General features: G+C 41.6%; 3 protein-coding genes across 15 annotated transcripts in view; 2 read left to right on the top strand and 1 right to left on the bottom strand.

The window, feature by feature from the left end:
- Nucleotides 1–1,136: 1,136 nt before the first annotated feature.
- On the bottom strand, nt 1,137–9,258 carry PAK1IP1 (PAK1 interacting protein 1). The gene is made up of 10 exons (XM_079299951.1): nt 9,138–9,258; nt 7,689–7,851; nt 5,734–5,854; nt 5,569–5,643; nt 4,902–4,954; nt 4,340–4,485; nt 4,152–4,249; nt 3,349–3,448; nt 2,109–2,235; nt 1,137–1,495 (listed from the first exon to the last, which is right to left on the bottom strand). The coding sequence occupies exons 1-10, from the start codon at nt 9,198–9,200 to the stop codon at nt 1,335–1,337; spliced, it is 1,107 nt and encodes a 368-aa protein (XP_079156077.1). The 5' UTR covers nt 9,201–9,258; the 3' UTR covers nt 1,137–1,334.
- Nucleotides 8,386–21,999, top strand: LOC306799229 (tRNA selenocysteine 1-associated protein 1-like). Of its 12 annotated transcripts, none has more exons than XM_079299958.1 (11): nt 8,406–8,927; nt 10,291–10,458; nt 11,825–11,905; nt 12,924–13,000; nt 13,097–13,230; nt 13,810–13,941; nt 14,844–14,963; nt 17,069–17,264; nt 17,812–17,857; nt 18,419–18,587; nt 21,700–21,999. In XM_079299958.1, the coding sequence occupies exons 4-10, from the start codon at nt 12,971–12,973 to the stop codon at nt 18,553–18,555; spliced, it is 795 nt and encodes a 264-aa protein (XP_079156084.1). In that variant the 5' UTR covers nt 8,406–8,927; nt 10,291–10,458; nt 11,825–11,905; nt 12,924–12,970; the 3' UTR covers nt 18,556–18,587; nt 21,700–21,999. The 12 variants fall into 12 exon arrangements, with proteins under 12 accessions (XP_079156081.1, XP_079156089.1, XP_079156087.1 ...); XM_079299957.1 differs by lacking the exon at nt 8,406–8,927 and adding an exon at nt 9,338–9,477; XM_079299963.1 differs by lacking the exon at nt 12,924–13,000 and having other exon boundaries at nt 8,402–8,927.
- A 2,143-nt stretch (nt 22,000–24,142) lies between these two features.
- NUP153 (nucleoporin 153) overlaps nt 24,143–26,832 on the top strand; it is a 43,786-nt gene continuing 41,096 nt past the window's right edge. Inside the window, exon 1 of one of the 2 annotated variants that reach the window (XM_079302923.1) lies at nt 24,143–24,478. In XM_079302923.1, the coding sequence (XP_079159049.1) occupies nt 24,380–24,478 (99 nt within the window). In that variant the 5' untranslated portion in view covers nt 24,143–24,379. The remainder of the gene's footprint in view (nt 24,479–26,832) is intronic. The other variant, XM_079302922.1, reaches the window with a different exon arrangement.

The raw sequence follows: 26,832 nt of genomic DNA, 5'->3' as shown, positions 1-26,832 counted from the left end.
ATAAATCAATGATATTGAATATCCACATAAGGGGCTCTGATCATTTATCTAAGTAAGGAAAACAGTAACAGAAGGTAAACATGGACACCCACTTCAAAAAGAATACTTCTACTGCCACATGAACAATTCTGTAACAGCACTGATGATGTTTCGGTGTCAGATCATAGAGCTGAACTACAGTTACATTCTAGTTTATATCCCAAAACCAGTCTGCATTCCTGTCTCCAGATTTGGCTCAGTCTTTTTTTTTTTTTTTCTGGTTTTCTTTACTTTTTCTCTTGCTACACAAATAAGGAGGAATGGATGAAGTTAATCAGAATAAAGTGTAATCCCAATTACTCTTAGAAAACAGAAGTAGTAATGAGTACTCCAGTAGTGCAGAAAACAACATTAACATACCTTACACCTTAAAATAAAGATAGTAAACATTTAGTTCAGTTCTTTGACCTTGTTCTCTCCAGCTCAACTTTGTTTTTCCCACTGTATATTTGTAATAAGGCTTAGGATAAATTCTTCTTCCCACTGACTGAGAAGGTCAGGAATTTACTTTTTGTATAAGTGCAAGCAAAAAGAGATGACATTTTATCAGCAGGGCAAAAATTTCAAGTGTTATATAATTATTTTTTAACAACATGTCTCAGATCAAGGACTTGACAGTGGGAAGGGGGAAGAAAAGGTAAAATCTTATTAATATAAACTCTTCCCCCTAAAATTATGTATTGTATTCTGAACAAAATGTTTCAGTCATGTGCAAAGATTTTAAAAAAATTAAATATAAAAATGAACACAGTAAAAAAGCCAAACATTGTGCTTATAAAGTCCATGTATAAGTCCACATCAAGAACTAGAAATTACAGTTTTCCATAAGAAGGGGATGTGATCATCATACTTTAAGTAATTTTAATGTGTTTTCTTAGAGTAGGAAAATAAATGCAGGACAATGGCAGACCATACCTTGAGTGAAATGAACAGTATCATTCACAACACTAAAATGAAAAAGTGTACATGTTTTTTATATGTATTTAAGTGAAACAAAATGTAACTGAGACAGATGCAGCTTTTTTTATTATTTTAGCAGTTTTTTTTCCAGATCCAGTTAAAAAGTATATGTTATTGTTAATAGAAAAATATAAACATTACACATTGTGAATTTATTTTTGCTTTGTTCACTTAAGGAAAAGTTACCAAAATGATCAGTCAGTTTATGAGGGTAAGAACATTAATTATTTTTAAACAACTCATTGGGTCAGAGGCACATTCCTCTTAGGGTTTACATTGTTCTAAAAACCAGGGCAACACCAGCATTTACTTTTTATGCAGGAAAGTAGCTGCCTTCATGCCGAGTTATTCTGTTTCTTTTTCTTCTTTCTCACTGGAACTTTCAGCTTTTGCTTCTCAGGAATAATTTTTCTCTTTCTTTTTGCTATTTTTACCCTTTTAGTAGTCCAAAAATCTTTGTCTATCCTGGGTATTGATGATTTTTCATCTTCTGTTTCTGAAAAAAGGAAGGAATTATTCACACTGACCTTTATGTCCAGTCTTTGTAGTCTAAATGGCACAGAGACTTATTTGTACCTCATTTTATTATAAACAGCTTTTTATTAAAAAAAAATAGGAAAGTGCTTTTTTAAAAAGTGCTCTTTATGCTAGTTTTGTCTGTGAAATTAAAAAATACAAAGATCAAGTATGTAAATAGATTACAATGCAGTAAAACAACAGCAGAAAACCCAAACAAACCTCAGCTAGACTTCATAAGTTTGACTAGCTACAGGCCTAATTTTGCTTATAGGAAAACAAGATACGCAGTTCTAGCAACTGTTTATTTTCTTATCTGTCTCAAAAGGTACACAGTGGCTTCTTCCTCAGTATGTTATTCCAGGAAACAGAAAGAAAACTTTAATAAAAGTGAAAAGAGGCTGATGTTCTCCAACAAACATATGGGCTTGAGACTCTATCAGATTGGTAAGTGTATCTGTGTCACTTGCCGGCATCATAACCCCACTTCTTCAAAATACCAAAATTTTCCAATGGATATGGTAGAAACCTCCCACTTGGTGTATTCCATTTCACAGTCACATTAACAATTCAAAATACAAAGTTCTGTTTACCTTGAGATGATGCTGCAGTTTTATCAGTGTTTTCTTTCATTTCTGAAGCTCGGTCAAGCCATACTGCAAGACATGTCAGCCTAGCTTTGGTATTGACTTCACACAGTAAAGATGGCCCATCTTTAATCTGAAGAAAACATAAAAAAAAATTGTTTAAACCTTATTTTATTTCTGATTAAATTTAATTAAGTATTTGAAGTGAGAAAGCATCTTAAGGCCCAGTTTCATTGTTAGGCAATTGTATCACTCATCTCTTGGAATACAAATATTCTATTACAGATATCAGGGGATAAAGTGTCACAGACACATGTGAAGTGTTAACAGCATCAACCCACTGGAAAGTACTGTATTAGGATATTCTATCTCTCAGAGCTGGACAGAGCAGCCCACACAGTTATGCAAAACTTTGCCTGCAGGGAAATTAATTTGGTCAAAAATAAATACAGTGTTATACAGAAAGGTAAAGAGTTCCCTGATCACTCTTCCAATTCTGTACAACAAGCATAAAAATAACCAGAGTGGGTGAAATTAAAAACAGGAAAATTCCGATTTGAGTGTATATATGTTGAGAAATAGTTATTTGATCTATCCAAGATACTTATCATAAAATATAGCAGTTCTTTTGTAACCAGGCAATAAATTTTAAAAATCTATTTCTGATTTTAAAAGCAATCAATAAACACAATCAACTTTAAAATAATTCATGATTCCTTGTTGAACTGTGCTACGCAGAACTGTCTGAAAATACAGAAAATGCAAGTACCCAGTACATTTATGTAACTGAATTTTTCTAAAGGATAAGTTCCTCCCAACCACCTTCCCCTGCCAAAACCATAGACTTGGTGTTTTCAAAAGAGTAGCAACAGTCATCAACATTACAGAAATTTACAGCAGTCCTTAACTAATTACATAGTCATAACATACATAACTCATTAGATAGCCTGGCTAGGCCTGATGGGAAGCATAACTTTACATAAAGTGGCGATGAGATCTCATAATATCATCAGATTTTATAGTTTGTTTAAATAAAAAAGTACAAAGATGAAAAAAAATATGAGTGCATAAATATATGTGCATAGACATACATCTCTACTGAACATAACATGGAAGAAAATCAAGACATTTACATTTCATGGAAAATTTTCTTGGGGATTTAAAATGATCTCTTACAACAGAATAGTCTGCAATTTTGGTTCTCTGTTAAGTTTCTTAAATATAACAAGCAGTCTTATACACCAACCTTATCAAGATCCAGATTCCACATTTTAATGTAACCGTCACTGGATGCAGTAACAATAACATGCTGTCCTTCTCTTTCAAAACTATAAATATCTTTTATTCTGTGAAAAGGAATACATTTTTATCTTATAGCATTGCAGTTCACTTCAGACCAGTAAGCAGAGAGAAATTAAAGATGAATAGACAACAGTCTAAAAAATCAGTTTGAATAAAAAACTCCCAAGTAACAGGCAGGAGTTTAGAACTTGGATCTGCTTCAAGTCCTGTCATTTATATTAGGAACATTTGCCTTTGCTAGGCTTATTAGAATTCATTTCAGAACTCTTTAAGACTTTAAAGCATACACTATTAAACACATCAGTGACATTACTGCTAATGCTTTTGTGTTTTCATGAATTCAAAGCAACATTTGGACAAATATTTCGTATTCAAAACAAGAGAATACATGATTACACTCCCATTGTTTGAACTGAATAAAACTGGTTTTGTTTTTTTTTTTAAGCATTCTAAAGAGTTAGATTCAGTAAAGACTACTTAAATGCAAACACACACACACTCTCACTCACAGATTTAGAACAGTAATATTCTTAATTCTGTATCCTATTGTTTTTGTAACATGCATGGACAGCACAGTACTTGTGCTTATACAAAAAGCAAACAAGTCTGTTTGGAGTTCAGCACATAAATAAATTCACTTTTTATACTAAAAGAAAAGCAAAATACTCTCAGCCTTACAAGCCACTGAACTTTAGACAGGACTCAGCATTGCCATAAATATTTAAATAGTAAATAAATATAGAATACCTGTTTTCATGAGCTTTAAATTCACACAGACATTTTTGAGAATCACAGCTGTAGAACCTAATCATTTCATCATCTCCAGCTATGGCAAGGATAGAATCCTTGGAATAGGAAAAGAGAAATGCAAGTGTGATTAATTTCATGTGTTTCAAATCAGTTAATTTCCTAACACCTCTCGTTTTTGCACTTACTGTAATAAATCTAAGTGAAGAAATCCTCTTCTCTGTTGTAATGGTGCCTGTGATTGAAGCTGTGTCAAGTCTGTAGATATCCACTTTGTTTGTTATCACAGTCACATACTTCTCTCCATCAGGGGACCATTTAATTATGTGTGCATCTGTACAGATTGATACAGAGAATCTAAAATAAGAATCTTTAGAAGCTACTAGATTCTGTTTTCTACCTAGACCTAAGAAAATATTCAATGAAAAATTAAATAAACTAGAATAAACAGCTATGCTCTTAAATGTAAAGAATAATGTAAAGAAAAACACACTAAAACACATTTATTTAACTGCTCTGACCTCAAATTTCAAGTAAAAAAAGGATTTACTTTAGTGGTACTATGTTTTCCTTTTGCTTAATTATTATTATTAAGGACATGAGCTTACATATGTTTTTTCTGCACATGTCAAAAAGATATTGTGAAAGTTTGCAATTAACTGACTTGATTAATTCAGTCAACTTTTATTTACACAAAAAATAAAACTATCAAATTGCACTTAATTAGTGGATTTAAATTGATAAACTCACTTTGCTTCAGGTTTTTGATGAAGGCTGATCGTCCTTCAACAAGATTCCAAGTTCTGAAACACAACAACAGGTAATGTGTATTCTGGTTAAAAACAGCACAATGAAACTGAAATCCAAATTGCTGACATGAGGCACCCAAAGGAAGCTTTTAAGCCTCTCTATGCATTTTTCTGCCTTCTTAATGCAAGAGAAAATGATGAGTTCATATATTGCTTGCAAGCTATAATGTTGAACTTGTTTTATTTATTTTCTAAACCACTATGTGCAATACTGAGCCCAAAGGGAGGCCAACAGGCATTTGAGCTGTTAAAATAATATTTTGTATCTCTAAAACAGGTATCTACAGCAACATGGAAACACTCCAAGTGAAAAATCACACTAAAGAAAACCTGCCAGTTTTCAAAAGTTTAAGCAAATTGTGTTCCAAAACATAAACATATTTATATCTCTACAAGTGACTTGTGAAGAGTCAGAGCTTACAAGAAGAAGGTATGAACAGCTGGCACTTAGAACTCCAAAAGACAAACCAATGGATCTTTGAACCATTTGATAACAAATATGTTTTATCAATGTTGCACAGCCTAATCCCAAAATGGAATTGTTGCTTATATCACCTTATTAAGAGTTACTGAATTATGGTTCTCAACATTACTTCATCAGAACTCACCTTAATATTTTATCTGTTCCAACAGATAAAGCTAATTTCCCAGAAGGATGAATAGAAAGAGATGTCACATGTCCCCTGATAAAAAACAAAACATTAGTCAGATGTATTATTTACAGGAAAATAGACATGAAAATGTATGTGAATATGAAGATTTAAGAAACCCACTTATGTGCCTTAATGGATTTCAGACATTCCCATCTCTTTGTGTTCCAGATACAAATGAGTCCATCTTCAGCCCCACTCAGTAGATGTGAAGTCCCATAGAACTCCAAACAAGTTACTGTGCCTGGAAATACAATTAACAATGTTAATTGTAACACTGAACAATTACTGCAGAAATTAACAGAGAACGTACAACTTAACAGAAAAGTTTCTTCCATCAAGGCATGCCAGCTACTACCCTAATCTTGGGAAAATCTAAATTTTTCCTAAGTATTTCTTAAAAAAAGACCTCAAACTTCCTTGCTATATTCAATAGTCTGATATGCTCTATCAGGTGCCCTTTACCCACACAGGTCTGAACTCCATCTGGTCTGCTCTTTGTCACAGCAGTACTCAAACACCATGGCAGAGAGCTTCCATCGGCAATGGGAATGTTTCCAGTCAAAGCCTTACTCCTGACACACAGCTGAATTTACTGCACATGCTGCTTCTCCATAATCACCAGATGTATCATATATGAGTTAAATGCAGCTACCATGCTCAGTCTAGCTCCTGGATCTTTTTTGGTTAATCAGTACTGAGCTACAAATGACCCAAACAGATTTATTTGGACATCCATTAACAGATGACTGTATCAATGATATAGACAAAGGATGCACCCTCAGCGAGTTTGCAGATGACACCAAGCTGTGTGAGTGGTGAGGGGTGGGATGCTATCCAGAGGGACGTGAACAAGTTCAAGTAGTGGGCCATGGGAACTTTAAAGCTCCACAAAGCACAGTGCAAGCTGGTATCAGGACAGGCTGAGGGATTGAGGGGCAGCTCTGCCAAGAGGGACTTAGGCTTGCTGAGGGATGAGAGGCTGGGCATGAGCCAGCTGTGTGGACATGAGCCATCTTGCAGTGCAGAAAGCCAGATGTATCCTGGGCTGCATCAAAGGCAACGTGGGCAGTAGGTTGAGGAAGGGGATTCTGCCCCTCTGCTCTGCTCTCCAGAGACCCCATCTGGAACACTGTATCCAGCTTCAACAAGTCCACAGCATAAGAATGATGTGGACCTGTTGAAGCCAGTGCAGAGAAGGGCCATGAAGATGACCAGAAAGGAACACCTCTACTGCGAGGAAAGGCTGAAGAATTGGAATTATTCATCTGGGAGGAGGTTGCAGGGAGACCTTATTGTGGCCTTTCAGTACTTGAAAGGGGCTTATAAGAAAGATAGGGACAAACCTTCTAACACAGCCTGTGTGATAGGACAAGGGCTAATAGTTTTAGACAAAAGAGGGACAATTTAGATTAGATATAAAGAAGAAGTTTGTTTACAAAGACAGCAGCATACACTGAAACAGTTGCCCAGACATGTGGTTGATATGCTGTCCTTGGAAACATTCAAGGCCAAATTGGACAGGGCTCTGATAACCTGATCTGGCTGCAGATGTCCTTGGACTAGAGGACCTTTAAAAAATCCTCTTCAACCTAAACTGTTCAGTGACTCTATCATGTACTTTGCAGTTGAAATTCAGGCAGCACATACAGTGGGAAATGTACCAGGTTAATTCCTCTTGCAGCAGCAGCCTGCTCCTACACACAAACACTCTCTTTTGAGTCGCTCTTGTACACTTGTGACAGGACAACAACCCTGGGAAAAACAGTAGCTGGGAGTACGCATGGTCTAGATAAACCATCCTCATAGAAGAAAAATGGCACATAAGCCATTTGTGGGTCATGATTCCTTAACCAGTTAAAACTACAAATAATTTAAAGCAGCAGCAATACCAAAATATATTTTTTTACCTTCTGTGCTCAAAAGCTTACCTTTTGGTGTCATCACACCATCATGGCTGCAACACCACCACCACTACAGTCTTATCAGGAAAAAAAATCAGCTTTCTTCTGGCAAGGGCCAGTTTTTCAGCTACAATTTTTTATCATTAATGTTTTTTACAAATAATGCTCCCTTACCATTGTGCTGCAGCAGAGCCCCATGTTCTATCTTCTTTTTCATGTCATATATTTGGATTGTCTCATCTCTGCTCCCAGTGACCACAAATCTGTTATTCACTGCTACAGCTGATAACGAGGCAGAATGGGCATGATGGGTAAAATCAGGGACAACTGCCCAGGACTGTAAATGAAATGCAAAACAAATAGGTCTTTCTCAAGCTGACCATAGAAATCTTCATTGTTTCGTAATTTTATTTTTTAAAAGCAAAAGCTGAAAAAGAACATATGTAAAAATCAGAATCGCAGAATAAAATAGGTTGGAAAAATAGGTTGGTGATCATCATGTCCAACCCATGACTGAACCTTGTCAACCAGACCATGGCACTGGGTGCCAAGTCCAGTCTTTCCTTAAACACCTCCAGGGATGGTGACTCCACCACCTCCCTGGGTGGCCCATTCCAATGTTTAATCACCCATTCTGTGAAGAAATACTTCTTAATGCCCAACCTAAACGTCTGCTAGCCGGAGGAGTGAGGCCATGTCCTCTTGCCCTGTCACTGATTGCCTGGCAGAAGAGACCGATCATCACCTGGCTTCACTCTCCTTTCAGGCGGTTGCAGAGAGTGATAATGTCCCACCCAAGCTTCCTTTTCTTCAGGCTCAATACCCTCACTGGACTTGTGCTCCAGACGCTTCCCCAGCTCCATTGCCTTTCTCTGGACCTACTCCAGCATCTGAGAGTCTTTTCTGACTTGAGGGGACTGAACACAGCACTCGGTGTGGCCTCACCAGTGCCGAGTACAGGGGGAGGAATTACACTTAGCAGTAAGCATAATAGGATCTTATTGAGTTAATGTGTTGTTAGGAGATTACTCCAAAGGATTTAAGCGAGCAAACTGCCCCTTGTAATCAGCGCTGTGTTTAGACGAAGCTGTCTCGGCACAGAGATAAATCCCAAGGGCAAGACAGGCGGATTCTCTCGCTTTCCATCGCGGCAGGCTGCAGACACGCCTTCCACCTGGCCCCAGCTCCAGCTCACGTCCCATCCATCCCTCCTCCGCGCCGCTCGGGAGGAGCGGCCTCGCCCCGCGGCACCCCGCGCGCACGTGGCTGCCGCAGCGCCACGGCTCCGCCGCTCCCGGGAGCAGCGAGGGGCCGAGCCTGCCGGCAGCGGCCGCGGACAGCCCGCCCCGCCCCCGCAACGCGCTTTAAGAGCCCCGGCGGCGCCCGGAACCGCGGCTGCGGACGGGCGAGACGGTGAGTGCCGGGGAGCGCTTCCAGAGGGGCGGGTGGGGCATTTCCCCCTCACTTCCCTGCAGGCGTTCGGGACCGGGCTCTGAGCACGCTGGTCTCGTGCAAGATGTCCCTGCCCGTGGCAGGGGGTGGGAACCAGATGGCCGCTAAGGTCCCTTCCAACCCAGCCCGTTCGGTGGTTCTTCCCTTCCTCCATCCCCCCGCTCCCGTTACCTGGCCGGGCCGCGTGGCGAACCCCAGCAGCACCTGCTCGTAGCACCCCGCCACCAGCTCCATCCTCCACCGCACAGCGCCGCCCCGGCGCTCCCCACGGCTCTTCCGCCGCCCGCCCGCCCGTCCGCCGCGCTGCCTGCGCCGCTCCGCGCCGGCCCCGCGTCCGGCAGCGCCCGCTCCCTGCGGGCGGGTGAGGAGAATCCCGCGGGAGCGGCCGCGGAGCGGGAAGCGGCGGAGGGAGCGGCCGGGGGTCAGGCTGCGCGCGGGACAGCCCGCGCAGGAGGGGCCTCGCGGGGCGGAAGCGGCGCTGGCGGTGATGGCGGCGGGGAGGACGAGAGGCGTTAGTGCCGGGATCGCGAGGGAGGGGGGAGAGCGGGGATCGGGATCGGGAGCTGCTAGCGGGGAAAAGGGGCGCGAACCGATCTTTTGGGAACGAGGCGGGGTGGGGTGGGATGGAATGTTCGAGCCTATCCCTTCCCCGGGACCGCGCGGCCTCCGCCTCCTTCCGGGCGCGCGGGGCGAGGAGGCCCCGGCGGCGCTTGGGCCGAGGTACCAGAACGAGCCCCGTGCCTCGCCGGCTTTCATTGTTATTTCGCCGGGTCGTTTGATATTTTTACGTTAGTTAATTTCTTATCGCGTAGTACAGTAAGCGGGAAGCGCGGCCCGGCGCCAGTGTGGCCGCTGACGGAGGGCCGCGGCCGGGCGGGGCGCACTTGTGGCCGGGCTCTTCCCGTCGTGCCGAGTGGCTCGGCTAGAGAAATGCGTCACGGCTCGGGCCTGGCTCGGCCCCGGCCACCGCGCCGGCTCCGGGAGCTCCCTCATCCCCGTACCCGGACCCGGCGCCTCATATAAGCCAAATTTGTGCCCAAGGCAGGGGGGGAGAAATTGCCCGCTGCCTGGGTGAGCGGTATTTGCACGGGTTGTTCAGGCCGTGGACAGCTTCGTCCACTTTTTCCCTGTATCAACGCAAGATGCAAAAAAGTGGAATAAAATAAAAAGCTGCTATGATATTTTTGAATTCTGGGGGTTGAAGCTACCCCACTGCTTAAATGAAAGGTAGCTGTGACTGTAGATGTAGTTAAAGCAAGTATAAAAGCCGTGGTGTATTAATACACGTTGTTCTAACTGCTTTTAAAATGTTTCCGTTTTCTAGTGAAAAGGTCGCCATCGGACAGGGAAGTGTACAAAACCGGTTCTGCATCGAAGTTGGTGCTAACCAACCGAAGAGCAGTTGCATCACTTTTCCTCCTGATAGCCTCTTGTAACAAGAGCGCTCTGTCGTGCGTGCCATCTTCCATTAGGTCTGCGCCAGTGAAAAGTGGTAAGTTTAAAAAAAAAAGTTTCTGCGCAGCTGTGAATTCAGAAATCGGTACTTGAGTGTTTCGAGAATGAAGGAGTTTACAGTTCCTTTTACTAAAAACCAATGTTAGAGGAACATTGTAATGTGGATATTTGCATTAATAATGACTGTCCTTAACAGAAAGAAGTTGCTGCTGATAATTCTTTATAATGAACACAATTACTTCAAGTTAGCATGTGCTCAGTTTAGCATACACTAGCCTTACTAGTGTTTTCGGCCTGTATTTTAAGGGCTTGTTTGTACCTGACTCTTTTCCTGGCTTTACAATGGCTGTGGGAATGAAGTCCATAGTAACTCTGAACAGCACCATACGTGGATGCTCTAATTAGGTTTTATGGCTATCCTATGACAGGTTAATCTAATCCATTTTCAGAGGTAGTGCTTGAACTGCTCCACTCTACAGGCAAGCCTTTAAGGCATTGTGGAGTTCTGTGTTTTATTGCATTATGTGGCTGTGGATTTAATCAGCCAAAATGTAAAACATAATATAAATTCTTGCATGGAAATGGGAACTAAAACTTCAGCAGTCAAGTATCTGCACAGGAGTTACACCAGATGTGAAGAAAATGGTAGGGGTGAATTGGCCTGTGTGTGAAAGTAAATGTAGAATACTTTGAAAATGAAATTGAGTTTTGCACAGATTTATATTTGTTGGATGACTTGGGGGGAAAGTCTAAAGAAAGGATATTGGGATCAACAAAGATATCTCTTCAGGAAAGTGTGTCCACTGGTTTAGTGATGGCAGTAAAATGTTATTTGCTGGTTTTTGTTTTGATGGTAATGAATGAAATGTGTAAGTGGAAAAGGTTCAGAGAAAGATCATGTTTGCTTGTACTGTGCCCTCCCTGCTTTTATTTCTCATTCTTTAGCACATAGGAAGTACCACTACTTGTTTTTAGCTGCACAGTTTGTGGTACAAGTAAATTTAAGTTTGGCTAAAAGGGGAAGAAACCACAGGAGGCTGTACAAAATATACTGAAGCCTGTATATTTTGCTTTGCTTTTAAGTATTTTAGAACCTTTGGGATTACTTGGTTATTATATGTAGGTATTTCATAATTAAGGGTAATGTGTATGACTTAAAAGATCTCTAGAATTTTCTGGTGTTTTGGACAAGAAAAAACTTTGTAGTCTGTTGCATTTTAGGACAGTGAAGATTACATCTAATCGTAATCCTGTTGGCCATATATCCTTTTTATCTCCATTGTTCTAGCAGTGACAAGTCAGAACTTAAGTTTTTAAGGTATTTGGTGGAGTAAACATATTTGGAAGTAATAATTATTGAGGATAAAATACTTAATCTTTTCCTCCCCCTACCTTTTTTTCAGCTGAAGGAGTGTAATAAATTGAACCTGTGCAGTCATACTGGTCAAGAAAGACAGAAGACAGTTTGAACTATGGCAACCCAGGTAAGATCATTTAGTCAGAAATACAGGCTTGCAGTGCCTAAATGGATTCCAGAACCATACTCAGAATTCCTAATAAATGTAAAGCTGACATAGCTAGCTTGCTCTGAGTTGGGTGTTCTTTTAGGCCTGTCATTTCTTCCAGCAATGTGGCTGTCCTCAGGACACTTAATTGTGTCAGCTCAAGCAGGTTGGGGGGCATTACATTAAGCTTTGCAGTTTGCACTGTTTGAGTGCGGGTTCCTCTGAAGGACCTTGTGCATAACACTCTGTAAGATACACGTGGAGATGTTATAGAGGAAGAACATTAAAACCTGCGTAAGTAAATGCTGTGGAACATCATTCTTATTTTTGGAATCTTAAGAATCTTAATGAGGGAGGCATCTGGTGTTAATAAGGCTATTTCCACTCCTCTTTTGTGCAGTTGCCCCACTCACTTCCTTTTTGAACTGTGTTTTTTGGGGTTTTAGGTTTTTTTCTTTTTTGAGTTTTTAGTTGGTTTTGGCTTTGTTTTTTTCCTTTTTTAGATTTTTTTTTTTCTTCCCTGAGAGGCACTTTTTATGCCTCTTTCTTCCTGGCCTTGTGTCTGGGTTCAAGTTTTCCTTCAGCCAAGCTGGTGCCTGTTCCTGGTCTGCTTTCTCCTTAAATTCTGTTAATCGGCCTCTTGTTGTTCCTGGCCTGGGAGAGTGACTCACTAGTAGTAGTAGTGAGGAGAGGCATCTCACAGAAGAATTCCTAGGTGAGGAGAGATAGGGACAGCGGAGATCCCTTCTAGGCAAGAGTGACAATTTCCCTGCCTCTTCATCACGCAGATCGTGCTGTGCAGGGTTTTTTACATCCTGGAGCTCAAGTGGAACACAGTCCAGTCCTGAAGCTAATTAACACTTAGGATTGGCCAGCATCAAAGGGCTATCCGGTTTGTTCCCAGTTCCCAGAGGAAGCTGTCAATCCTTTAGCCAGCTTGACAAGTCAGGGGAATATGGCTGTTCATACAATCCTTTGGCTCTGTTATTTTTGCCAGGCGTTTTCCCCAGAGGCTGCTTTCCCTCATGGGAGGCGGAGGGAGAAATGGGACCCCAGGCTTCTTTCAAGGGCAAGGTGAATATGGGGAAATCACCTGTGGTGATGGGGAGTGGGAGGGAGGAATGTAAATGAGGCTAAATACTATAAAGGCAATTTTTTTTCTCTCTACAGGACTTGATGGCAAAAAAAAGAGAATGTCTCCAGGCCTACAGCTGGTGGAGAACACCACAAAAGAAACGGAAGAAAAAGAACAAAATAAAGCCGGGAAGAATAGAGTTTGTCCCAAGCAGTACTAACACAACCAGGTAAAGACCTTTAGAAAGGAGCAGCCCTGACCCTTTTATCTATTTAAATGGCTAATGACTAATGAATGCCATCAATTTTTTTTAAAATCTTGAAATGTGACATTTCATATATACACTGAGTATTACTCTATACACTAAGTACTGCTTATGGAATTGAATTGCCATTTGAATAATATTTTTTCCTAGTTTGTCTTTCTCATAATTGCTTGATGTGGTATCAAAATAGTCTTAGTTCTATTTGAATTCTGACTTTAACTTAATATTTTTTCTTGGTATTTTTGGGTGTCCTGCCCTTCAAACAAATATTACTTTCTAACACTTCTAAAAGCATTCTTTAATAAATTTGTGCCTTTGAAATGCTTGCAGAAGTGGTAGAATGGACACACTTGCTGGAGTGGTGGCATTACTTCCCAGTGATGCCGTTCTGTACTGCTCAGCAGAGTTTAGCAGTTAGTCCTCTCTTCATATTTAGTCACCTTATTTGTCCAGTAATAACTACTTGCTTTGTATATTAGGGACTTCAATACTGAAATTACCTGTGTTCTCCAAGTTAATGGTGCTTCTCTTATCTTTTTAAAGACCGGATTATTCAATATTTGTTGGGGAGCTGACTCCAGAAGTAGATGATTTTCAGCTCTATGACTATTTCCTAAAGAGGTACCCTTCTTGTATTGACTGCAAAATAGCAACAGACCTGCTGGGATATTCCAGGTAATGCCCTGTGAAAATGTGTTAATGCTGTCAATATGTTTGTTGCCATAAGTAATATAGAAGAACTTCCATTTGAACTGTCTTTAATTTTTTTTCAGAGGCAGGAAGAGAGAGATTAGTCTCTGGCATTATTTTTTAACAATATAGATTCTTGTGATTCTAAAACTTTATGGTTAGTTTTAGCTGTTAATGTGTTAAGCTTCAATTCAGCCAAATGCATATTGCATGAAAACAGTTAGTGGAAGAAGGGAGAGGTCTGCATGGACATGTGTGCTTACCTACAGCATTGTGTCCACTTAGTTATGCGCAGTACTGAGGACAAAATAATTCCCTTTTTACATATAGAAGAGAAGTAAGCCTAACAAACCATAAGGGGTTGGGAGATGAAAGTTCTACTAAGCTTTATTTACTAGTATTAGAAGGTACACTGGCCAGGCAGAGAGTGAAGCAGGAATGAGTGAGTTTGCAGTTCAGAAAATACTGGCTGTAATGAGCTAATGTAAGAAACTTTAAAAAAAGTAAAGAAAGTCTGAGAGAGCAAATTTAGATAGAATGTTAGACCTGTAGAGCAGTAGGAATGGGTTAATACTGATACATTAACTGCTGTAAGTGCATAAATACAGAATCTGGCTACTTACACACATAGCAGTTAACTTATATTGTTTTGCTGGCTTTCAGCAAGTTGCATCTTAATGCTATCAACAAAGCTTTTTGCTTCTGGCCCAAGTTTTTAATTTTGTGAAACCATCTTCTGTGCATGTGCACATACCAGAGAGATTGCTTAGGCAATAGAAGCTATAGTAGCTACTATTTTCTGTTTTTGTGAAGACAGAAATTGAATTAATTGGCTTTGTAACTGTTATGAATACTAGAATTTGTTTTCTCCCTTTTGAAAATTGTAGAGGGTATGCCTTTGTCAGATTTGGTGAGCAAGGTGATCAGATGAGGGCACTGCAAGACTGCCAGAATGCACCAGGTCTGGGGGGAAAACGAATCCGGCTGAGCATAGGAATTTCTAAAAGGTAACATGAGTTGTGCATTGATACAGTAATTCTAAATAATTGGATTCTTTTAGCTCTGCCTTTGTAAAGACTGTGGCCCTTGCTATAATGGCTATACACGATGTAGTATCAAAATCACAGAAGCATTATGTTTGACTGCCTGGATCCATCAACCTCTTTGAGGATTGCTGGGGAAATCCAACTCTTAAATCTAGCCAGATTGCATAACTTGGGCTTAGCTGCGGTTGTGACCAGCCTGAATGCTTACAGTGGTGAAGCTGAATGCATTTGTAAGTATTTTGTGTTTAGGCCTGAAGAAGGTAGCAGGCACAAGAAGTGTTTGTTTTTATGCTAGGAAGCTTTTCTTCTAGGCCTTCCCCCTTGGCTTGGACAAGATAGCACATTTTTAGTTCTAAAGTAGGCTGGCAGAGGAAGGAACTCTTTAGCGGAAAAATACAGAATATAGGGCGAAGAAGCCAAAGGAGATGTTGCTTGAACAGTTAGTTTAGAATACTACTCTTTGCTTCTCAAGTGATTAGGGTAGCATGAAATTTAAATTTGATTTGGTTTGAGAGGGTTTTTTTCCTGCCAGCTCAGTTCTCAGTCAGTTAAGACAATCCAGTTAGAGACTTAATAACAATTTTGATAAACTTTGATCCAGAATACAGACAAAAATAGGACCTTGTATGAAACAATTTTAGTATATATTCATGAAGGTAGCTTGTGTGTTCTGTTAGAAGGCTAAAAATAACAGCTACTGCTTCTTTCCCTGGATAATTTTGCCAATATTGCATCATTGCTTTGGAGCAGAAATGCCCTCACCCAAGAGAGCACTGTCAAGATTTGCTTTGACTAACTTGCTTTGAAAATGAGGTTCCAAAGAGTTTCCCTTGCTTCTGCTATCCAGAAGAATGTCAGCAGTATCTTTTAGATCTTTTTTTTCCTACATAGATGGATGTAGGAGAGAAGTTTGAAGTGGAAGACCGAGACATTATAAAGTTAGTTGTTTACTAGTACTACAGTAGTAAGACAATAAAATACCTATTTATTAGAATGTATGTGTAGCTTCACAGTAATGAAGTAAAAATGTAATGTGGTTATTATTGAAATACACACCACTAATCTACACCTGTTTCCAAATAGCTGAGTACTGTGCTCTCACAGCATCCAAAAATGCAACTGTCAGAGTAGTTGTCATTAAGTCACTTGAGTTGGAAATTATTTCTGAGCTCCTTCAGTTAGTGTTCTTGGCAAAAAGCCCCAGTCTGAATTTTCTGTAGCACAGTGGAGATGGAAGAGATATCAGACACTTCAAACACAGGAGGTCTGCTTGTATGTAATCAGTGAGGAAATGACTAAGCATAGGGGCTTTCTTGGAATTTGCAGCTAATCCCAATTTTTTTCATGTAAGTGTACCTCTGTTTTAGAACAGACTATTCTTGTTCAGTGATACTTGCCTTTAGTCCACTTCAAGTTGTCCCTGGGAAAAATCTGCTCAGAAGAGGGAAAGCAGTGAAAACAAATCACTTGGCCCTTTGGTCTTCATAACGAATAAGTTTTGCCATTTTCCTGCTGCTTTGGCTTCATTCTGGATAACGACAGTGCTGACTTCACCTGACAGCTAAGCTTTGGCAACTGTTCATTAACCAAAACCTGAGAAGGTGAAGGTAGACATGGTTGACAGGCAGTGTCAGATGCTCCTCTGAAACAGATAATCTGACTTTACCCCATTCTTTCTGGAAATTACAAGATTTTGTATTAATAAAACAAAAGATGGAAGGACTAATTAAACTTTTGAAGTGTCTTTAATGCTTAGTAAAGGTCTCTGATCTTAATGAATCATTTTACCAGTAGCTTGCTTAAACATACCAAAAGTATTCAAACTGAATACAGAGAAATGCAACTCGAGTTAATCCAGGGAAATAATAACTTCTGGCATTAGTGAAGGTGAGGATTTGCTTTCCTTATAAACATGAGGTATTGTGCTGTGACATTAAACTTAGGCAACTATTTAGAAAAGTTTTCTCATAAACTTGGAAGCATGTGAAATTGTTTAACTTCAACACTGGATTTGAAGTTGTTTGTTCTCAAACTCTTAACTGTGTATATACTTTCTCATGTTTCAGGCTGAAAGCAGAATTCCAGCGGTACCAGTCATACAATTATAATGATTATTACCAAGATTATCAGAACTACTATTCACAGTGGAATTACGATCCTTATACTGACTACAACTACAGCTCCTATACTCCCTATGATAGCATGCAAGCTGTTGGAGACTGCTCTTTAGGAGATGCTGTTATGGCTCCAGCTGTTTTTGAGGTAAAGACACTACACAATTAATTTAAAAACAGCAAACAAGTCATATGGATTGTGTAAATCAGAGCAAAAAAGTCCTGAAACTGGAATCGTGCAGTCACATAAGTGTGAAGGTTCTGTTCAGCATTTTGGATTTAAGTGCTTGAGCATCCCTAGAATTAGCTACTTATGCAGCAATATTTGTTCATGTATATCAAATAACAGTTCTGACAGCAAATTTTTGTAGTGTTGCTCTCATCCTGTGTTTTAATGTATTTCACTTAAAGCAAAATAAAGAGTTGTTGTAAGATGATCATATCTAAGTCAGCCAGTTGATCAATTACAACTTCCAAAAGTGCCTTTCAAGTGGAACTGTACTACGATTTTCTTAAAAAAAACCCAACCAAAGCATTAAAAAGCACGAAACACCCCATAAGAAATCCTTTCCCAACAACCATGACCAGCTCCTGCTTATTTTATAGTTGTGGTAGGAGGGGAATATTTGGGAGCATAAAATTATTTCGGATTTGTGATGCTTTATGAAACTAACTATGATTAAATCTTTTTTTAGGAAGCTTCAACTATGACTGAAATCAATGATGACCTAATAACTGAAGGTAATGATAATTCCATCACTGTAGGTTGAATTTAGCCATACTTCTGCCCTTTAACAATACAAGCCAGTGACTGTTGGATAAAGAATGGGTTTATAGCTAAGATGAGGTAGGATTTTAAAGCTAGGACTGTACACCATGTCAAGTAGAATGGGACATTGTCAACAACACTTTGAAGTAGGCGTTTGTTCCTTTGCCTTCATTCTCCTTCCAGAAGGGTCTGCTGAAGAAGTTACTATATCTTTGATATAGTGATTCTGCTAAGATTATTGTATATTAAGCTCTTAGTAGAGACATCTTGTACTGTCCAAAAATTTTAATTGTCCCTGAATCTCTGCTTCATGTGGAAATACCAGTATAGTTCTAGTGTTTGAATACACTAATTCCAAAGCTTGACTTGTTAGCTTTGTTAAAATTCTAGATGAATAAACATCTCACTAGATGTATTACTAGGTATGTTAAATCATTAAATTTAAAGTGCACTTTATTAGGCACTTACTTCAGGTTTTCATATGCAAGCCTCCCAAGTTCTGACACTTGTACTTACCAGGCTTTTATTTTCAGACCCACAGCTATACTTGGATGTTGATGAAATGAACAGACAATTTATGGAGACAAGTGAAGAACTTTATGATGCCCTCATGAATTGTCACTGGCAACCTCTGGATACGGTCACTTCTGACATCCCCTCTGCTATTTAAGTGTCTTATATAGCATGACCGTTATGACCAAGGTGCTAAAATTACATTTCTTCTACATTACTCTAGTTCATAAGTTTTAAAGCACAATGATAGGTTGGGTTGTTTTTTGGTTTGTTTTTGGTTTTTTTTATGCTTTTGGCAGTTTCTGTAATTTTTGTTTTTTGTTCATCACTTGGAGCATCTTGAAATCGTGTAAATATTCTAGAAATGTAAAGAGTTCAATGGGGTCTAAAGATAGACTTGCCTGTGTAAATAAAATTTTGTTTCTGCAAACTGGCCAGCAAGGGATTTTACTTACATATACAAAACACCTTCTCTTCTGGCTTGTGGAGTTTAGCTGGAGGCAGTAGGGGTATTTCACCTGTCTTTGGTATGGGCATCATCACTAGCTAAAACTAGCTCTCACATCCTTCCAAGATTACCTAGGCAATCTTTCAAGCTCTTGATCTTAACATGCTGTACAGTTTTAACATACAGAAGGGTAAACTTTGAGCTGCTGTAGCTGCAATCATTCCAAAGACTAAGGATGATACCTACTGATAACTTTATTTTTGTTAGTCTTCTTGTCTGACCCTTTACAGCAAAGAAACTGGTGTAATATAATCCCTGTTCTTACACATAGAATCCTTGGAGAAAACCCTGTGTTTTTAAATGAGGTAGAAAAACCCATCAGGAATTAAAGTATCCCAGTATCCCCTTCAGCTAAACTGCACCCTATCCTAAACATCTATTATTTGTTCAGTCTTCATGCTCAGATGTTTCATAGTGAAGAGGTTTATAATATTTTAGTAGGATGATGACAGTATTCAAGTCAAAAGAGGTTAGAGGAAATGGCAATGAAGAAAGTTCTGCTTTAAGTTAGCAACTTTTGAGTAGCTTCCTCTAAACTGTTCTTATCTGAAAGGATATAAAGTATTTTCCAGTCATAGGAGCATCTTAAGCTCCTGTTACTACTTAAATGTATACAAGAAAACAAATTCAGGCTGGAAACAAAATAATACTTTTGAAGAGAAAAAGGTAGAAATTATCTTTTAACTAATACATGTGAAAGGTTCTAAAGCTACTCAAGGCATTTTGGTACTACCATGTGTATTGTGGGGGCAGCCTAAACCATAATTGCTAGGATGACTTAATTACATTAAAGTGATGGTCATAACCTATATACTGTTCTTAAATGTGAAACTAGTACTGCACTGCAGAGTGATGACTTGGCACAGCAGGTCCCTTCTACCTGCTCACTAGAGTCTCCCTCTTTTTGCAGTTTAATTTCAGCTGGGATTTTTAGTCCAACCTATGAAATACAGATGCTTTAAACTAGAAAGGTCTTTTGGTGTAATACAGGAACTATTGTTATTCCTGGATTATCACTGTATGTAGAAGGACAGAAAACAAACCCCCCTCGTTTAGGCAGGGAGATTACTATCACAATCTTACAAACTGTTGCCATGCTTTGGAGAGAACTAGTTGCAATGTGGCTGCAAACAGATTTTGTAGGTGGTTGTTTCCCTGACGTGAACTGGTCAGTCTTTGGAGGGTTGTAGTAGGGAGATTAATAATGGGAATGTGACAGAAAGTGGAATAAATGAAGCAAAGAGAATCTGAATGGGAAAGGGATTTACTTGTGTGCCTGCATAGAATTGTTTCACAGGATTGCAGAAGGGAGGAAACTCAAGGCAGTAGATGTAGGCCCCTTGAGTTTTGATGCGGGGGTGTTAAACTTTCAACACCGTACTGGATTTGATGTCATTTCAGTTGTAGTGCACAGATGTGGTGCCCGAGTTTGATAGTACAAAGCAGTTGCTAGGCAAAGGATTTTGTATCTAGCAAGCACCGTCATCACAAGCAGGAAGATTATAACCCAGGCAGAGACCTTGAAGCTTCCTGCTTTGAAGTGCATATCCTGCTTTGCGTAGTGTTACCTTAACACCATACTTAAGCTGCAGTGAGTAATTTGTGGAAAGCTTTTATCGTGTTACCAGATGCTAAGGGTGCATGTTGGCTTGGTAGAAATCCTGTAGAGTATCCATTGATTTTTACCTTTTGGGAGGTTGATCCATTTATGAGTTATGTAATGAAAAGCCTATGTAGTTGTATGATTTCCCTTAGATCAGCACTGTATCACCACAGCTCATAAACCTCAGAGTCTGTAGTCACCATATTTATGCAGATTTTACATGTTAGCAAGGTCTCTGCACTCTGCATTAGAGACTGTTTTCAGCCATGCACCTTCTGTTCTGGCCTGTAAAGTATCCATATAGTGAAAATACTGTTTATGAAATGCAGTGAAAGAGGTTGTTTGGGCCATTAGTTCTGCAAACCTGAGAAATGTTGAGGAATAGATTATTTTTAGTCAGCACAGAAGAAAAGTGAGGTAAAGAAGGGAGTCGGCTGGTTGCAGCCCTTGTGATACTGTTTTAAATACGTCTAACTTTGTTTTCTGTCTTCTGAGCCTTTCTAGTCTATACTGCTTACCAGTTAGGAGTGCATATATGGGATCAAGATACTCTCTGCAGCACACATTCTTTACTGTAAAGGCACACTGAAAACTTTTCTGTATTGGTGTAAGCACAAATTTTGGGAAAAAGTGAGTGCATCAGATCTGCTGGCATTCGTTTTATGTGAGGAAACTTCCAGCACTGGTCCAACTACTGCCTGCATTAGTGAGCTTACACAAAGACCTGAACATGCCCATCGTGCCGATGCCTGCTCTCAGCTCTACAAAGAGCTGATGGTAGTAGAAACATTTAAAAAAAAAAAAAAAAAGTAGTATTGGGAGCAATGTTTTCAACACCATGGTATTTGACTTTGGTTGTGTTTTGTGTGTTTTACCCAGCTGAAATGTTGTGGGTTTTTTTAAGTCTGATGAAGGGGTTTTTTTTAAGAATCTGTAGTATTGGTTTTATAAACTCTTCATTGTACCTAGCTGTGATAGATAGTGCCTTTATCTAAAACCCACTTAACTCTTGAAGAAGAGTAACATTTTTGTTTTCCACTTATCTGAACATAAGAGCTTTAGTACCATGGTTTGAGGGGCTAATGATCCTGCAGTCAGTGAACAGGGAGAAAGAAACAGGCTAAAAACCAGTGAAGATTGAAAAGTGTAAGGTTAAATGGTACTTAAGCCATGAATGTTTCTTTTTGCAGGGATGCTCTTGGACCAACAGCTTCTTTCTAGTGCTACCTCAAAGTAACTTGCAGATATAACTCACAGGGAAGATTGATCAAATGATGATGATCATTATCATTCTGCTGGAGATATATATTTGCCTTTTGTTTCGTCTCATGTTTAATGACATTTATTTAACTTCAGTGACTCATGTCAATAGTTGTTGTTTGACTACATCAACAAGTATTTCTGAGTCATGAGTTTCTTTAAAGGTATGTCACCATATGGAAATTGTTCTAAATAAGTAAATAAAGCAGCACTTGAACTTACAGAGTAAATGTAGTGTAGCTGCATTTGACATGTATGTGGAAAATTGTTTATAGCTTATCATAATATTCTTAGCATGCATAAAGAGGGAAGCTTGTTTTAAATTTGCCCAGCTCCTAAATGACCAGCACAGGAATGATTTTAGTCAGTTCCCCACATAGGTACCATTTTAGAAGCCAGCATTGTTGCTAATGAATGTCTGTTACCAGTGGACAATTTCCATCCCTCTGTAAATCTAGCTCTTTGCATAATGGAAGCACATTATACTTGCCTTCCTTCCCCTCCTCTTAAGCTGAAAGCTATGGTAATTGCTTCCTGGGCAAAAGAAGTTACAAATCCAGGCTAAAATGCAATTTTTAATGTTTTGATAATTATATTGATATAGATCTTGATGTTGTAGAAACAGACCTTCATCCTAAAATTACTCAGCAGCTGTAGCACACCAGCCACTTACACAAAATGATACGGTTTTTGCAGGTGACTTCAAACATGCATGTACCTGAATAGGGGATTGTTTATCACTGCAGTCATCCCCCTACATGTTTAATTGTATTCACAATTGCGGGGCAGGAGTGTAAGAGTGTAGTTTATGAGGAGGAATTCCACCCTGCTGGGTATTGGATAATTGTTATCTCCTGTAGATAATGAAAATGGGACAAGAGCAGTTAAGCCATGTAGGAGAGCTGGGAAGACCCTGATGAAGTTCAAAAAAAGCCAGTATGAAGCAGAGATGAGGCAGCACAAAATTCCCCAGTACCATTTCTTCTTATAGCTCTTCCTCTCTAGCTGCTGCCTGTTTACTGCAGGCTTTCAGAATCCACTCTTGTTTGAACTCCCCATATTCCTCTCCCAGTTCCACACACCCTTTCTTCAGGTGTGTGCTGGGATAAATGATTTTTTTTTTTGTGGTGGAAGGGGTGTGTGGTGCATCAGGGCTCTATCCTGACTAACATTTTTATTGACTTGCACAGATGCAAGCTGCTTGTGATTTTCTGCAGTACTCAGCTTCATCCTACCCATGGCCCATTGATGCTAAAAATAAAATGCAAAACTATAGGTTTTCCTCAACTTTCAATAATTTTTTTTTAAAAAACCACATTTTTATATATTTTAACTTTGTAATAGGAATGCACTCTTCCTCATGTTTTGAGGAAGTAAAATTCGTGTAGAAGCTTTCCCTCCCGTACCTCGTTTCCGTATTCCAACACTGAGCGATGAAAAAAGTGGATCTCCTCTTGCTTACACAAACCCATTCGCTAGTGGCAGGCTGGGGCAGCACTGCAGACCTCCCGGTACCCTTTTCCTACTGCCTTCTCCTCGCTGCTCCTCGTCAGGGACAAGGGAACATTCCCCCTCGAGCTGTCCCTTGCGGGAGGTTCAGCGTGGGTGAGTTGTGTCCCCGGGGCAGCGTGTCTGGAGGACGGAGCCAGGCTGTGCTCGGAGGTGCCAAAGCAGCGGGCAGAAACCGATGCACAGGAAATTCTACCTAAGTAGGAGGGGGAAAAAAAATTCTTTACTTTGCGAATAACCGCGGACTGGAACAGGGTGCCCACAAAGGCTGTGGTGTCTCCCTCACTGCCGAAATTCAGGAACTTTCTGGATCCAATCCTGTGCTATGGGCGAGGTTGGCCCAGATGACTCACTGCGGCCCCTTTCAACCTCAGCCCTTCTGTGAAACGCCGCGGCAAGAGGGGAGAAGGCGGTGGAATCACCCGCGGCGGGACCCCGGCACGAACTCCGCTCACGGCCCTGAATACGTCCCCAAGCTGCGGCCGGGAGCGGACATTTCCCCTGGGCGGGCGGCGGCAGATGCCGGGGAGCGCTTTTCCCGCGCAGCCGGCGCGGCCCGGCCCCTCCCGCTCCCCTCAGGCCGGGGGCGGTGCGCGCGCGCGGGGGCTGCCGGGCCGTCCGCCCGGCGCCGCCGGAGTGACGCGCCCGCGCGGGCTGGTGACGCGCGAGCGGCCCGGGGCGGCCGCCGTGTGGTTGGTCGGCGGGGCAGGGGGGTGCGGCGGCGGCGGCTCGGGCCGCGGGCGGGCGGGCGGACAGCGCGCGGGGCGCCGCCGCCGGGCGGGAGAGCGCGAGCGAGGAGCGGCGGGTGGAGGGATCGCGGAGGGAGCGCGGGGAAGGGAGAGACGCGCGTGAGGGAGAGACGCGCGAGCGCGAGCGGGTAGGGGCGGGGCGGAGGCCGCGGAGGAGCCCCCCGCGCGCGCACCAGAGGCCGCGCGCGGAGCGTGGCGGGCGGGAGCGGCGCGGGGGGAGAGAGGCCGGGCCGGGCGCGTCCCCGCGGGGATAGTGACAGCGACAGCGCTGCCGGGCCGCGGCGGAGCACAGGGGCCGCACCAGTTGGAGGAGGAGGAGGAGGCCGCCGGCGGCGGCGGGCCAGATCGCATCATGGCCTCGGGTGGCAGCGGCGGCGGCGGCGGCAAGATCCGGACCCGGCGGCACCACCTGGGAGTCGCGAAGCCGCCCTACGCGAGGGGCAAGCAGCAGGTGAGGTCGCGCGTCAGCCCCGTAAACCTTTGCCTTGCTGCGCGGCCGCTCCGCCGGCGCTCCCCTCAGCGGCGGGAGGAGGCGCCCCGCAGGCCCGGCCCGGCAGAGCCGCGTCTTCCCTCCCCCTCCCCCGCTCTCACGCCGTCCCACGTGCGCGGCCTCGGGCCGGGGTTTCCCGGTGGAGCGGCCCGCGGCAGGGAGGAGGGAAGGGTTTCCCGCCGGGGCCGCGGGGATTGTGGGATTTCCGGGCGCTCGCCCCGCTCCGGCACCGCCCGGTGCGGGGGGATTCTCGCCTCCCCTTTGTCTCTCGCCTGTCCCCCGCAAGGCAGGAGCGAAGGCGGGAGGAGGAGGAGGCGGCTGGGAAGGGGTAGGTGCGCATTCCTGTCCTCTCCTGGCTCCCGCTCGGCGGGATGCTCGTTTTGTCTCCGGGCTGCCCGGTCAAATCGATCTTAACTGGGTTATCAAGTTAGAGTTACTCGTCAGATTTAAGTGCATCGCCTCCCATATTTGCCTTTCTTGACAATTCCAGGTTGCAGATAAGTCTTTGAGGGTGCTGGGTAGTTAGACTTCTTCCATTGTTGGTAGGTTTTTTTTTTGTTTCGTTTGTTTGTTTTTTTGTTTTTGTGGGGTTTTTTGGTAGGATGCTGCCTGCAGAACTCGTGGTGTCTTGCCTGTACCTAGACGTGCTGGTGCAGTGCAAGCCTAATGCAATTCATAAGGCGTTTGTTCTCCTTTGTGTACTGTAGGACAGAATAGATAGATAACATAAAGAAGCAGTTTATAAATTGCAGTACAAAGATCCTATGCCGATTAGAGTGGCTGCAGGGAGTAGAAGCAAAGATCCTTCCCAACTCCTGTTTCTCAGGAAATTTCAAGATGCCTGGAGACAGTGCTCTGGAAATGCCTTTCACATGTATTTATGAACGTGAAATTGACTGTAAAACCAAAGCCTTTACATTATTAAATAGATAATATAAGTCAGGAAATTAAATATTATATGTAAAATTGAGGGTGTGTTATGCATAAATTGTTGCTCAATTAGTTTTTATTATTTGGGATGTATGTAATCCTTTGTATAGCACACTGATCAGCAGGGTTGTCCTTGTAAAGCGGGCAGGGTGACGCTTCATCCAAAGAATCACTGCACTTGCAGAGCAAATGTTGAAAGCTCTTAGGTTGAGATTGCAATATCCTGCACCTGGTGATACTTTGTAGATAGCTGATAAAACAAATGAATTCAAAATAATTAGTTTAGATGGTTTTCTGATTATTCTATTCTTTGTTTCTTCTGTGTGTTTTCTAGTGGGTTTATTTAAACAATGGGGCAAAGCAAACACGTGCTTGGGGGTTATCTGTGGGATTCAGCCCAGAGCATGGATGCTGTAAATCAAATATATCAATCAAATTAACAAGTAATATACTGGGGAAGAAATAGTAAATAGGCAAATGGATTTGTGTTGGGTATGTGCATTTGTTGTAAGGGATAGCTTTTTAACCCTAGCTGTAACACAGCTTGCTGACCTGTGTTACATAAAAAGGTGAGCTCTGGATAGATAGCTGACTTGAACTGGAATTAATTGATAGGTGTTCCTATTTTCAATATAACATCTGCTCTGCAGAAAATATTCTGTGTTTTGGTATTGTCTCTTAGTCTCTTAGTAATGAGTTTGGGAAGACATGGAAGTGCTCGATGCAGTCTGGACATGATCCCGCTCATCAAACTATTATCAATAAGTAAGCTAATAGAAATAATGCATTAACTTTTCTAAGAGCTTGGGGTCAAGACTGCAGTACTGAAAACTCCGTCATTTATCATCAAGCTCCGAAGGTGCCTAAGCACTGAATGCCATATTGCCAATACCTTTGAAGTTCTTAAGATATCTGATTCATTTCCACTTGCTTGAAAGATGAGTAGCATGATGCCAGGCTTACAGTAGTAAGGCTTGTTGTGTGTTTTTTTGAGGTCATGCTTTCTTGATGTTCTTATTTTGCCATAGTCTCCCAGGGAGCTTGGTCAGGTGGGTATTCTCCAGTCGTGCCCAGCGTGCTGCAGACTCAATCTTCTATTACGTGCAGCAGTGGCTTTAGAAGACATTTGGAAGATGAGATGATGCTGCTTTTCTAAGATTATTAGCTAAAGCATTTGTTCAAAATGTGGTAGACCGTGCTTCAGATTTCTTTTTTTTGCCTGGAGGCATCAACCTACATCTTCCACTTTCTGGGCAAATATCCCAGTTGCCAAGCTGTGTGTTGTCTTTGAGTTCTGACTGAAACTGTTGTTATCCAGAAAAAGAATCTGTGATTTATTGAGCTAGGAAGAGATATATAAGAAGATGTTACCTTCCAAGAGTGGA

The sequence above is a fragment of the Erithacus rubecula genome, assembly GCF_903797595.1.
Source record: "Erithacus rubecula genome assembly, chromosome: 3".
NCBI lineage: Eukaryota > Metazoa > Chordata > Aves > Passeriformes > Muscicapidae > Erithacus > Erithacus rubecula.
This window is presented reverse-complemented; position numbering and strand designations above follow the sequence as displayed.

What these genes read in the sequence shown, in the direction of transcription:
- PAK1IP1 (XM_079299951.1), bottom strand. Translation starts at nt 9,200, where the DNA reads ATGGAGCTGGTGGCGGGGTGCTACGAGCAGGTGCTGCTGGGGTTCGCC. An exon ending in CTTCACTTAGATTTATTACA is followed by an intron (nt 4,250 to 4,339) that starts GTAAGTGCAAAA and finishes TCCTATTCCAAG; the next exon opens with GATTCTATCCTTGCCATAGC. An exon ending in TTTAAAGCTCATGAAAACAG is followed by an intron (nt 3,449 to 4,151) that starts GTATTCTATATT and finishes TCCTTTTCACAG; the next exon opens with AATAAAAGATATTTATAGTT.
- LOC306799229 (XM_079299958.1), top strand. Translation starts at nt 12,971, where the DNA reads ATGGGACCCCAGGCTTCTTTCAAGGGCAAG. An exon ending in TGGCTCCAGCTGTTTTTGAG is followed by an intron (nt 17,265 to 17,811) that starts GTAAAGACACTA and finishes ATCTTTTTTTAG; the next exon opens with GAAGCTTCAACTATGACTGA. An exon ending in TGATGACCTAATAACTGAAG is followed by an intron (nt 17,858 to 18,418) that starts GTAATGATAATT and finishes TTTTATTTTCAG; the next exon opens with ACCCACAGCTATACTTGGAT.